At 52.2% G+C, this 14,019-nt stretch overlaps 1 protein-coding gene across 32 annotated transcripts in view; it reads left to right on the top strand.

The window, feature by feature from the left end:
* Positions 1-381: 381 nt before the first annotated feature.
* The window catches only part of LOC122373537 (Down syndrome cell adhesion molecule-like protein Dscam2), a 117,583-nt gene continuing 103,945 nt past the window's right edge, over positions 382-14,019 (top strand). For 31 of the 32 annotated variants that reach the window (XM_043351700.1, XM_043351706.1, XM_043351696.1 and 28 more), the window contains exons 1-3: positions 387-453; positions 644-742; positions 8,347-8,525. In XM_043351700.1, the coding sequence (XP_043207635.1) occupies positions 685-742; positions 8,347-8,525 (237 nt within the window). In that variant the 5' untranslated portion in view covers positions 387-453; positions 644-684. Of the gene's footprint in view, positions 743-8,346; positions 8,526-14,019 lie in introns of all 32 variants that reach the window. The other variant, XM_043351681.1, reaches the window with a different exon arrangement.

Below are 14,019 nucleotides of genomic sequence, written 5' to 3'. Positions count from 1 at the left end.
GTACCACATAGGTACTCGGGAAATATTTATATCAAGAAATACCAATAACCGTTTTTAAGTATATTACTTTTCACAAAGTATTTCGAAAAATCTCACTCACACCAAAATAAGTTAAATTGATTACAAAATTTACATTTGTTACATCCTATCAAACATTGTTTTTCATTTTTTTGTCATCAATTTCATTTCTGACCATAGATATACAGTTTCTGACCCTCAGAATTATGCAATAAATGCATTTTACAGCATGTGTACCCGGATTTACAGATACTTCAAACATCAATTAAATTGATACTTCTGGAAAATGTTTGAGGTATTTGTTTACATTCCCATCTCTTTACCAGACAACGGCGTCTTCTTTATGCCTTTACGAGAGTTCACTTGAGTTTGGGGTGCGCGGAGGTACGCGCGAGGTGTTGTGCCGACTCTGTGGGTACCAAAACTCGAGTTTTGGTGAGTGGGGGTGTGCTAGTGCTTAACTTCTTAGAACATTCGTGAAAATATTGAATTCTCACTCTGGTGGCGCTTTTTCAATCGGCTTGGTGTGTGCACGCTCCCGTTATCGTTTTGGGTGTTGGTGTAGCATCAGCGTTTCGGTTTCAGTCTGTGATTGTGATAATCTGTGTTTTATTTTCGTTTGAAGCTCAAGCATCTGTAAGTGAAGCGTCAGTGGGGTCCCACACTATGGGACAAACCTCTCTGGAGTGGCCCCTGCTGGGGCTGCTTTGCCTATTCTTCTTTGGTGAGTACCTGCCCTTCTGCCCCGCTATTTTGTTATTGAAAAAGAAAATGCAGATTGCAATTTTTTGTTCAAATGTTCAGTAGTCTTGAGATACATTTGATGATGTATTAGTAAATAATAAGTAAATGTAATTAGAAGACAGGGTGAGGAGCGTATGCGATGCCTCGCCATGGGCCCATGTCAATGTGGCATGGATTAGGACTAGGTATTCCGGTATTCCGATCCCTAGCAGGTGTGGTTGAATCAGGATGCATGTGACATTTATGACATTGATTGCATATTGTATAAGTGTAAGTTCAAAGATATTGCTGGCTTGATAAGTTGTATGATGTATGTCATAACACATAGTAACAGAAAATCTATATCCTTTCATTCTCGTTTGAGTCATTGACTTGTGGGAGATATGTACCTTTTAAAGATAATGTTATTTTTCCAAAAACAACAATGTTAAAAGGTTAAGTCATGCGATAGCAGTCATGCACCCATGCCTAACGAGTATGTTCATTTTTAGTAAGGTATCAGCTTTACTGATTGAAAGTTGGGACTGTGGTTGTAGGCTGTCATTCACTGAACATCTTCAAAGCCCATCTAGATGCCCACTGGGGCCCTGGGCTCTGCAACAGTACTCGGCACAGCCCACAGCAGAAGTAATGTGCAATTTCAGTCATGGGTATGTTCTGCTTCTGAAGCTTAGGAACGATAAACCATAGTAAAATGAAACCTTGAATGTAGCTTACATGCATCGTCACCCTTGCAGCTGCAATTTTATCTATTGACTTCTTTTCGATCTTCTTTTCGATCACTCCGCATTAAAAAATCGCCAGTCAAAAGCATCCGTTGATATTGGCAACACCGCACATTACTTTAGCGGTGGGCTGTACCTGACAGTGACTGAGTAGAATCAGGACGGAACATCTGAGCTGGTTGAGAGGGGAACGCCCAGGCTTTATTGTATTTGCATATCGTGCACTAAGCACTAAGGGAAGTTGAGGTAAGGCATTAGGGGTACCTACCTATATGACTGCCATCTTGCCATGCAGCCAGGCGCGTAACCACGAGTCTGAAGTTACTGGGGACCACATGGAGGGCCGCCAAGACCAAATATGATATTTCAGGATCAGCCTTCGCCTGAGTGTGTGTGTGTGTGGGGGGGGGGGGGAGGTGGGGGGCGTTTTTTGGCCACACCTGCCAGCTTTTTTTGCGCGTTTAAGGAAAACCTCGGCGCGCACCGCCATGAAACTTGGTATGGCTTATGATACCTCAATTTCGCATCGTGTGTGAAGATTTTGACCCCAGGTCACCTAAGGTCAGGTCACCAGGGCAAGTAAAGTAATCATGCCTCTAAAAACTTTGTGACTATGTCATTCCTATAGTTAACATCCCAGAAGTTTGAAACTCGAGCTTTTACTTGAGGACATCAGTATGAAAAATTCGTATACGTATCTCAAAGTTTTCACATCGGTGACCTAATGTCAGGTCAATTTTACGACCTCTACATTATAGGTCATTGGGAGAAACTTAAAATGCTCTTCTTTTGGCCGAAAACACATTCATACACCGTGACACAGGTAAACATGACACACTGAACCGGAAAATTGCACCTGTGACCCCTCTATGCCCCTCAGCTCATCTTAGGTCATGAAACATCTCCAACAGTTTTTTTTTACCACAATTTTAGGTAGAAACATGCTAGGGCGCTGAAAACATCATGAATGTGTTAAGCTCAACAATACCAATCAAATGACATGCAACATAACCTTTTTCCGTAACCTGGGCCAGGGGTTAAATTTTAAAGTTGACCTTTTCAGTTCATTCGACGCGTCTCGACGAGACAAACGCGATGCCGGTAAAATCAGCGTCATACAAAGTGTATGATGCAAAAACCTTTTCCGCAAAAACGCCGGCCTGGAAGCTAAAACGTTGACCTTAGGACAAACCTGAGAACATTACTCAGGAAGGCCTTTGAAAGCGCTATCGAATGCGCTTTCCCGCAGCATTGCAGCTCTATTGGTTCCTGACTTATGCGCCGATTTATGTAAAGTTGTCAAAATTGGGAACAACATTTCGTGAAAATTTTACATTTGGTGACCTGCAAAGACCTCAGCGATGACCTGCTCAAAATATGATGTAGGTAATTCTGAAAGATACGAGTACTGTAGCGAGCTATCTGTTGCTTTTTACCTCGTCTTTCTAGCTTGCTTACTTTCCGAGATAACCTGGTTGGCCAAAAAAAAAACTTCCCCACCATGGCAAAGTTGGCTGAGAGGCCCACCCGGGCGCTGGTTAAACAAAACATCCATAGTTTTGTCTTACGTTGACTACATATTACTCTTCACGTCGATTTAGAGACAATATTTCGCCATGTAAGCAAATTGAGGTGGTCAGTTTTACTGGGGACGGTCCCCAGTAACCCAAAAGTTACTGGGGACCGGTCCCCAGTGTCCCCAGTGGTGGTTACGCGCCTGCATGCAGCAGCTGCAGTTAGTGGTAATGCCGCCCCTTGGCATTGACTCAATTCAACATTGGAGTCGTAGGTACTCGCTGACATGAAGCTTGCCCACCTGATCGTGCCTGTTGGCCCTTATATGTCCAAATGGTCCTCTGAAACATGAGCTTTTGTGTGAATCCTATTATCCTGTTTCATCTGCATCTTTAATTCAATTTTATTGAGTCGCTTTAGGTATTATAATAAAGCTACAATGTTTCATCTAATTTAAAGTAGGTATTGCCTCATTCCATACTGCTCATACACAAACCGTATGATGCTGCCAGGCGAGCTCGGTGCATGTTTTAGAGCCTACAGAGGCCAGAGTTGGACGGAGTAAGACCGTTTTGTAGCCTGCGGCCGTCCGAACTCGGAACGGTCGGCGCGACGGAGGTGCGTCAGGGTGTCTGCAGTCTGTGACTCTGTACCCGTCCGTCGTGGAGTGCACCTCAACCACTGCCCTGGGTCGGCCGGGCAGACTGGCAGCCTGGCAGCGCGGCTGGCAGACTGGCAGCGCGACTGGCAGACTAGCAGCGCCAGCGCGGCTGGCAGACTGGCAGCGCGACTGGCAGTCCGAGGTGCCGCCTTCGGCTACCGTCCGCTGCTTCTGTGAGCGCGCCCTCCAGCACACGCATGGCTCCACCCTGTGGGCTCCGCTCTACCGCACCTCACTGTTATGTATATGCGACGTATATTCAGTGTGCCAGCTTGATGTTCTGACTTTCAGACGACAAACGGTTACATTTGGCGTTCTTAGGTGTTGTTTTTATCCGCTGGGACTGAGAGCGTTACGCTGGAGTACGAAAAACATCATCTCATTACATTTGGCGTGTTCGTCTTTTCTGTCCCCAACAGTCATCTACAGGGTGTAGCAATATTGTCTGGACACCTATTTGTTCGCCATATCTGCTCTCACAGTTTCTTTTCTGATGTTAGAAACGGGAAAATCGGATGAATACCTACGGTCAGAACTCAGAATCTTGGCTGCGTTATCAGTTCTCCATTCAGAAGTGGCTTGACCTTGCGAGGTGACTCTTGCTCTCAGTTAGGGTCGAGTCACCGCCGTGTTCACTTCGTAGTTTTCGTCCCAGACGAGAAAGGAGTAAAGTCTCTCCTGGCGTAGCAAAATTGCATGGCGGCATGAGCTAGAAGATGGTCTGCCAACAGCTGGATATCAGCAGCAACCACTTACACACCTGCCTGAGGCGTTATAAGCTGAGACTTGGGTGGTAGACTCCTCCCGGCCGCGACCGCACAAACCGCCCTTGTCAAGTGGTGTGGAGAGTTATCCAAGATTGTGACTACGAAACGACACCAATCAACTGCAAACTGACTCGAATGCTTACCAAGGCAGGCATTAAGGGATCATACACCATGATCCGTCACACCGCGCTGCAACCTGTTTCTGCTGCCATTCAAACCGAAAACGATAGCAAAACACCAGTGCACGTTCACTGGTCGGAAGAGGACACGGTGAGGTGGTCTGGTCGGATGGGTCGCCGTCCGAGGTATATCATCCTTTGAACCGTCCAATGGGCCGTGTGTGGGCGTCCAGCAGCTCGAACGTGCCGGCCGTCAACAGCGTCAGACATCCGGCCAAGATCCAGATCTGGAGCATGTTCAGCTGCTTTGCGGTGTTCCAGTTGGACATAGTGTCACAGAATACCACTACCAACGTCAAGTATTACCGGAGCACCATCCTGGCCAACGAGTGGTTGGAGACGCTCAACCAGACGGCACAGGAGAGCTCGGCTTCTGAACGCGCATTGATGCCTGATTTAGGCCACGCCGTCTTCAGGTGGGGCGGCGCGCCACCTCAAAGCCTCTAAAAGAACGAGAAGTGATGCCGATGGAACTCCCAATAATTCTGGGCTAATGACCTATGGCTCGGAAAAAGTCCCGATCCCAATCCAATTGAAACCTGTGTGCTCTTGTCCAGCAGATGTCTGAAGACATATCCGCCACAAGCACCGCCCAGCTGAAGTCATAGGTCAAGACGGCGTTGGTCCGCATCAAAGCCAGTGTGCTGGAGGACCCAGTGGCTGGAATGCTTCACAGCATTCGTCACTGTGTTCTCATGAAAGGTGGCTACTTTGTCATTTAAAAGTAAAAGCACCAGGTTGTTTTGCTTTTTAATTACAGCGGGAAGCCAAAGATGTGCGGATAATTTCGCTACACCCTGTATGGCTCGAAAGGCATCAGGCTGGATTTGTTCACCCTCTTTGTGAGACTACAACGCCGATCCTGAACATTTCACTGGCCCGGTCAATCAGTGATCATGTGACTCATTCACCGCAGCCTCGCTACACTGAAAAAGGTGCTCCGCGACTGCAGCGGGGCTCATATCTGTGCTGTTGAGCCACCCCCAGTGGATGTCGCTTGTCGGATTTAGCCACCCCCCAGTGGGTGTCGCTGGTCGGATTGAGCCATCCAGTGCGCGTCTGACGGCGTGGGTCGGTTGGAGCCACCTGCAGTGGGCGTTGTGGCCAACTTTGAAGAACGCCATGGCGTCGGAGCAAGCGCCGCTGCTGGCTGGGGAGACAGCGGTGGAAGACGGGCTGCCCCTCTATCCTGTCTGCCCCTCCATCCTGTCTGCCCCTCCATCCTGTCCCCGTGCTGTTTGACGGGCCGGCCGGCGATGTGCGCGCTGTTTGGGCGCCGACAGGCAGCGATTGAGTGATGCCGGCGAGCTGTGAGGGATGGCCGGCCTACTTCTCACACGTTATTGCAAAGGCACTCAAGGCCAGTGCTCTGCAGGTCAAGTAATAGCCTCGCATGCATCTAATATCCGTAATGTAGGCATCGCCACCAGGTCCGTTGTGCATCAAGCTGAGTGTTACATCCGTGATTTCAGTGGATCTGACGGTAAAAGTGCAGATCTGGATCTATGATTCCATTGGATCCACGGAACATCTGCCTTTATTTAATCTACAATGTCGTGGGCTTGGCTTACGGATTTGTGATCCGCGTGAATTTCACAGCATACAGTCTGTTGAATATTACGCTTACCTACTTAGACAACCCACCAGAATTAACTCCACGCAACTGTGAATTGCGAATTGTCGGCACAAATTTTTGTAGGGGAGACTTTGCGGATTTAAATGTTTTTATTATCAATCAAAATATAATTGTTGTGTCCCGACATTGATCATGGCGAGATCTGTGGATCCATTTAATACGAAAACAAAGTGAATGAGCTGTGGCTACCTAGCTGTGATCCCATAGGGGCATAGATCGAGATCCATGTGAACTTATCCCATATCCATGCACATTTCATATTCTACACGTCATGTGCCCGCTACATAAGCTACCGTGGTTTTGTTGATACCCTGAATTGCAAACGTCTTCAGCTTAGTGAAATGGTGTTGGCGTCAATTACGCCACATCTGGAGTAATTGTCGTAGAGTCGTAAACGATTCCTTTTATGACTCGAGGCATTCAGTGCTACCAAGACTCTAATTCATGAGTCGTGGTGCATGCGTTGCTTTCCAAGTCCCGCCGGCCTGGGTGGCCCTCACGACCCCCCGATCAGCCCCCCGTGGCGGCTGGGGGCTGGGTGCTGTACTCGTACCGTCCCGGGTCAGGGTCAGGGCCGCCCCCGTCCGCCGACCGTCTCTCTCCCGGCGCAGTCCCACGCGCGGCCGACGCAGTGCCGCGGGGTCGCCGCGCTGCGGCAGAAGCGAGAGTGCCGCGGCCGCAGGGTCGCCGGCGCGGCTTCCTGGCCCGCCGGGGGCCCTCCACACGACCTGAGGCGCGCCGCCACCGCAGCACAGTCTCAGCGCCGCACCGCCGGCATGGAAAACTTTATCGGCGGCACGGAGAACCTTATCGCCGGCACGGAGAACCTTATCGCCGGCACGGAGAACCTTATCGCCGGCACGGAGAACCGCACGCATACGGCGCGCGGTGGCTTCTCCGATGGTTCGGCCACAGACTTGCGGTGCGATGTTTTTTTTTTCTTACAGATTGGAATTGCGTAAGCAGCTGGTACTGACAGTCTGTGGCTGACTGGGCTGTCCCGGCTGCTGGTACTGAGAGTCTGTGACTGGGCTGTCCCGGCAGCTGGTACTGACAGTCTGTGGCTGACTGGGCTGTCCCGGCAGCTGGTACGGACAGACTGTGGCTGGGCTGTCCCAGCAGCTGGTACTGACAGTCTGTGGCTGGGCTGTCCCGGCAGCTGGCACTCACAGGCTGTGACTGGGCTGTCCCGGCAGCTGGTACTAACAGTCTGTGGCTGGGCTGTCCCGGCAGCTGGTACTAACAGTCTGTGGCTGGGCTGTCCCGGCAGCTGGCACTCACAGGCTGTGACTGGGCTGTCCCGGCAGCTGGTACTAACAGTCTGTGGCTGGGCTGTCCCGGCAGCTGGTACTAACAGTCTGTGACTGGGCTGTCCCGGCAGCTGGTACTAACAGTCTGTGGCTGGGCTGTCCCGGCAGCTGGTACTAACAGTCTGTGGCTGGGCTGTCCCGGCAGCTGGTACTAACAGTCTGTGACTGGGCTGTCCCGGCAGCTGGCACTAACAGTCTGTGGCTGACTGAGCTGTCCCGGCAGCTGGCACTCACAGTCTGTGACTGGGCGGTGGGCTGTCCCGGCTGCTGGGCCCGGCCGCAGGCTGCGGGCGCCCTGCCAAGGTGCCCGTGCAATGAGGCGTGGCCACGTGCCGTCAGCGGTGTGTGCAGCACCTGTACATAAACGCAGCCAATTACAGGTGATCCCCGCCCGGCCGCGCGTACATTGTGACTTCATCAGTCGCGGTGTTCGAGTTCCGGGTCCCATTTGAGGTTTGGCAGATGGCCTCGGTAAGCGGAGCCTGGCGGGCGGCAGAATCGCTGCATGTCCGCCGCCGGATATATAGTCACCAGCAGAGCCTGGTACGACTCAACAGGATGAAATGATAGGCTAGCCCCTTTTTCGAGACCACACCACCACATCAATGGTTAAGACACCTGCAAAGCATTTGCATATCAAGCACCTCTGTCAGCAGCCCAATCGTGTGTGCCACCGTTCTGATGTGACCACTGGGTGTGCGGACGGTGGGCGCCTGTGACCACCGTTGTGATGTGGCCACTGGGTGTGCGGACGGTGAGCTCCTGTCTGACGGGCTGTCCGTGTCCCCCAGCGGCGGCCGACACCGGTCTGCAGGGGCCCGTGTTCGTCCTGGAGCCGCCCAACAAGATCGACTTCAGCAACTCGACCGGCACGGTGGTGGAGTGCGCGGCACGCGGCTCGCCGCCGCCGCGCGTCACCTGGGTGCGCGGCGACGGCCAGCCCGTGGACGACGTCACCGGACTGCGACAGGTCAGTGCAGGGGAGGGGCACCGGACTGCGGTAGGTCAGGTCAGTGCAGGGGAGGGGAGGGGTACCGGACTGCGGCAGGTCAGTGGAGGGGAGGGAAGGAGACGTGACGCGCTGGACGTGACTGTTCAGCACAGAATGGGGGGGGGGGGGTGAGACGCGACAGATCACTGCTTGTGGTGGTAAGAGCTGCGGAGTAGAGTTCTGCACGGCTGCAATTTTCCACAGCCTAGCCGCCCCGCAGCCGTGGCTCCACAGCCACAGCCGCCCACAGCCGTGGCAAACTGTGGGCAGTCAGCCGTCAGCCGGCCGTGGATACTTTCAATGAAATGCAACCAAATAGTATATAATATGTTGTTTTTAGTTGAAACATATAGCCAAAAGCACATTGCAATGGGCTATAGATTCTCAAGCTCATGAAGCATCATAGGTTAAGTGGTTGTGTATCTGGCTTTAGGCCGAAGGCCGGAAGCCTGATGCGCATTGCATGCCTACACAAGCCCTTGCAAGGGGTTAAGAAAGATGGGTAGGTAGGTACCTACATCAACAGAAAACATAAACAACGAACCAGAATAGAAGCACTAGCAGTGTAGACATCTAATGCCAAATCCTGAAGCATGAGTGTGGGACAGAACAACAGACCCTGATGCTTTTCATTATCAATGTTAGATATGGAAAATGAAACTGAAGTTGATGGACTGTCAAACAGTGATTGTCTAGTCAAAACTCTTGCTTCTTTCTTACCTTGCATATTTTCTGGGGTGTGATATGCCAGGCTTGAAGCAGCCTTCTGAGCAAGTCTCAAACTAATTTGATATGCAAGGCATCAAAACACTAGTGAGCATCCAAGAAAGAAAAACATTCATCTAATTTGATTTTTCCGTGATTTTTCCAAATAATGATCTTCGCTCAACTCCCCAAGGACGTCCGAGCCACAATTGCCTCTTTCAATCAAAAATTTCACTTCAGTTTGTAATGACGTCAATAGCAAAGAAGTGGCAATAAATTGTTTTGTGTCACTATTAGCAGCCATAAAAATTATAATTAATAAATAACAATAATATACAGTCGAAAACTTGCTCTCAAACAAAGATTAATTATCAAATTTTTACATGTTCAGAAGAAGACGTCATTTTATTAGTAAAGTCAACAGCTCGCGTAAGAAATATTGTGTTCAGGGTTTTACCGTCATGTGAATTACGTGTTCAGGGTTTTCACCATCATGTGAATCAACCGTAAGTAAGGTTCATGCTCACTTATAATCTAATTCCATTGGCTTCATTGATCAGCATTTTCTGTTAGCGGTCACTCACACACCAGTTAGAATATAAAGCGCCAGTTTTATATTATGTAATTGGACTTGCCGAAAATCCAGAAATACATCTAAGAGTTATTTTAGATAATATTTTATGATGCCTTTACCTGCCTTTACCTAGGCGTGATTTCTTTTTCTATTACCTGAAAGAATTATTGAACGCTCGCCTTCAATAGCTGTAAAGTGCTCTCCTAATGACCAGGTGAGATTGATTTGAGAGGGATGTGACAGTGCAACATTTTGCATTTTCTGAAACTGTCAAGCTCTTGATGATGAAGGAACAATTGGTACCTATAATTAGCATTCTGTATCAGAGTGCAAACTCCCCTACAGCAAATGGTAAAACCATTACAGGTTTTCAAAGGCTTCACCACTTTCAATGTTGCTGGGCATCCTTTGCATGATTTTTACAGGCTAGACTGCTTATCAGAATGTAAGATTAAGGATTTAAAATTATATATTTGAGTACTTTAGATTGAGCTTGAAATCTCACAGCCGTGGCCACAGCCGTAGCCGTGTTCTTGGAGATATTTGCAGCCGCCCCGGCCCACAGCCGTGGGGCTGCAGCCAGCCGCGGCTGCAGCCGGCCGGTGCAGACCTCTACTGCGGAGGTCAGTGGACCATACGGGACGTGCAGCGATTTTTATCAGAGTGGATGGCGTGGGTGTGTATGGGGGGGGGGGGCAGTACAGTGCAGTTGATGTTTACAAGCTGTGTAAGGGGGAGTAACCGCAGGTTGGTTTGAAATAGACAAACACTATTCGTTAGTAGTGAGAGTTGTGGTGCCGGGCTATGGCAGACGGAACGGCCTGACGTACCGGAGGACGGCGGAGCAGTGGAGTAGGGCGTGCTGGCTTGTCCATGTCGGATGCTGCAGGTGTGCGCTGTGCAGGCGATTCAGGGTGTCGCAGTGCAGGGTTCGAGACGCGGACCCCAGTGCTGGGGGCCGGGTGGCTGAGAGACCTTCTGGCACGGGAAGGTCGTGAGTTCGCGGCCGACCTCGACCGGGCCGGCCCCGCGCCCTCCGGGGCCGCCTCATTGGCACTGGTACCGCCGCGCGCTGCCACAAGAGCGTGGGAACGGCGGCTGGCAGGCGCGTGCCGCGCCGACCCGCCACAGGGCGGCCGGGCGCTGCTGCGTGCGCCGTGCGCCGCGGGCGGTGGCTGCGGCGTGGCGGCCGTACCGCCGCGGCGGGTACGGCCGCTGTGGCCGTACCGCCGCGCTGCCCACGTGTGGGCCGGCCGGCGCCAGGTGATTCCGGTGCGGACAGCTGATGACTGCCGGCGCAGCTGCCGTGCAGTTCAGACAAGGTCGTCAGCTCGGCGCCGCGCCGCCCGCAGCGGGCCGTATCGGCCGACACCTTACCAGCGGCACGGTGGGTGCGCTGAGGATGTGGTCAGCTCAGTACGCCAGGAATTCGGTATGGGTCAAGGTGCTACCGCACCAATTCTAGGAGATATTCGGCGGCTATTTTCCTGTTGGCGGTGAAGCACTTCTGTCCAGCAGCCGGCACCGTGTCCAAGTTGTGTCGCCGGTCGCGGTGCGCCGCTGTTTACCAGTCACGACCGGCACGCACTGACCAGTGATCGGTGATCGGTGTGCGCGGCCCGGTGCCGGCGCACGTGCCGCGACTGGCCGGCACCGTGCAGTGTGCAGTGTGACCGGCGGCTCAGCGGCGCCGGACGGCCTTGAGTTGCAGAGAGGAGGGCGCCGCACAGTGATGCAAATGGGGCTCACGAATGGCCATAAATACGAAAAAGGCCCAAAATTCAAGTTCACTTAATCGAATAAATCGTAATATGATCAGTCAGGCAAATGTTTGGGGTGTCTGAAAAAGTATGATTTTAATGTTGTTGTCAAAACCGGCCTCGTGTAGGATTGTCAGAAGTCGAGACATTTTCGATGTCGTAAAATGACTGTCAGGTAGGTACTTGAAATTCAAGTGCCGCTAGCGTGCGTTCATGTCATACAAACTGCAAAAATTATACATGAAAATGATCCCCGAAACCTGCTGCTTCTAATGCCACGTCATAAAAAGCCGTATCTATTTTGGTTTGGCGGTGAGCTAACTATTTGTAATCATGTTACAACCGCCGTTTTTTACCAAAAATATTTGCTTTCAATTCACCTACAGCACTTCACACAGTGTGTGCCCATTTGTGCACCATATCATAGCATTCCCTAATCATTTCTGAGTCGCATCGTGAAAGAATTAAGGCGCTAGCACAGGGCTGACCGGCGCTACAGAAGTGTTCGTCCGGCACGTTCGGGTGCCGCGGCGCAGCGGGCGGCCCGGGCGGCCGCGCCGCCCGGACGCCGCGCGGCGGCACCCACCCGCCCACTGCGCGCCCACTGCGGCACCCGAGCGCCCGGACAAAAACCTCTGTAGCGCCGGTCAGCCCTGTGCTAGCGCCTTAATTCTTTCAGGATGCGACTCAGAAATGATTAGGGAAGGCTATGGTATGGTGGACTAACGGGCACACACTGTGTTAAGTGCTGTAGGTGAAACGAAAGCATTTTTTTTCTTAGTAAAAAACTGCGATTGCAACATGATGATAAATAGTCAGATTACCGCCAAAGCGAATGAGATACGGCCTTTTGTGACCTGGCATTAGAAGCAGAAGGCTTTGGGGATCATTCCCATGCATTATTTTTCAATTTGTACGAAATGAACGCAAACCAGCGGCGTTTGAATTTGCGAGTGTCTGACCGTCATTTTACGATCTACAAAATGTCACGACTTCTGACGATTATACACGAGGCCGGTTTTGACAAAAACATGAAAACCATGTGATTTCAGATGCCCCAAACATTTGCCTACTCGGCCATATCGCAATTAACTCGATTTGGTAAACTTGACTTTTGGGTATTTATGGCCACTCGTGAACCCCATTTGCATCACTGTGCGCCGGGGCGGCTCGCACGCGCCGCGCGCGCCGGCGTGTGGTGGAGCGGCCGGGTGGGGCGGGGCGAGCGATGGGTCAGCTTGTGGTCGACCCGCGGGGGGCCCTGGGCCCTGTTTCACGGCACGCCGCAGCAGTGCGCTACAGTATTGGTGCGGCGTTGGAGACGAATTCAGCTCGACGTTTCGGCGTTGCGAGCGTCCGAATCTGTTGATGTTTCCATGGAAACCCGATACACCGCTACGCGTAGCGCGCTGTGGCGCAATGAAACAGGGCCCCGGCTACCGCCGGCGTGCAGCTATGCTGCCTGCCACATTAGAGTGAGTGGATTGGATCCAGGATCCAGTCCACGGCTATCTGCCTTCGCTCTACTGTGACAGACGGCATAGCTGTCCAGTCCAGCCCAGTGCAGTCCGCCGGTCCGGGGACCGTCCCACCAAGCTGTGTCCTGCTGCACCACCACCAACAATTGCGGTCATCAGCTCGGCGCGACCGCCACCACCGGTGGTCCACCCGGTATGCTGCGGCGCCGGGCAGCCCCGCCCCAGCTGCACCGAGCACCGCTGTGCGGTGCACCGACGCGCACACTGCCGCCCAACAGTGCCACCCATCCCTTCTAAAGTGCATCACAGTGCCCGGTGATGAACATTTTACGGCGAAGCAGAGAACGCTGGGATGATGGTGCGTGCCGATGGAAAATGTAATGCCCTGCGCTATGAGTCGGCGACTATTTGAAATATTTCTACAGCGTAATAGGATTCTCCACTTCAACACGTTGGTCAATGGTCGTCGTTCTCCGAGCTGTCATCACGCGCGATTCTGGGTGGCGTGTGCGGGCGACGCGAGGCCGCCCGTCGCGCTGTAGGGCTTCCCAGTGTGTTTGGTCAGGTCGACCGCCCCCGGAGCTCGCAGGGCCCTCTGTTTCTCATCAGTTGAGTTGGAGCCGCGCGAAGATACTGGGGAAGGACGAAGTCATTCTTGAGGAGTGTAAAACTGCTTCTCAAGAAGAATGAATGGATTCCTGCCACGTCGGTGGCAGCTCGGCGAGGGCATTCTTTGTTTACTGGCCACAGGAGTTTATGATGAGCCGCGCTCGTCGCTCCGCGGTCGGACGGTGAAGCTGCCCCGTGTTTATGTATCTGCACTCTGCTGCGCCCGCGTCCATGCCGTGGGCGGTACACATTTCTCTGGAGCCGAGCAGTGAGCGCCGACCGGCGCGGCGGCCCCGAATCCCTCTCGATGACGTCATCTCCCGCCGGGGAGGGGTCACCCCCTTCCC

Source organism: Amphibalanus amphitrite, unplaced genomic scaffold (assembly GCF_019059575.1).
Source record: "Amphibalanus amphitrite isolate SeventyFive unplaced genomic scaffold, NRLGWU_Aamphi_draft 001513F_arrow, whole genome shotgun sequence".
In the NCBI taxonomy this organism is placed as follows: domain Eukaryota; kingdom Metazoa; phylum Arthropoda; class Thecostraca; order Balanomorpha; family Balanidae; genus Amphibalanus; species Amphibalanus amphitrite.
The sequence above is the reverse complement of the archived record's forward strand: the minus strand, read 5'-3'. Positions and strand labels throughout refer to the sequence as shown.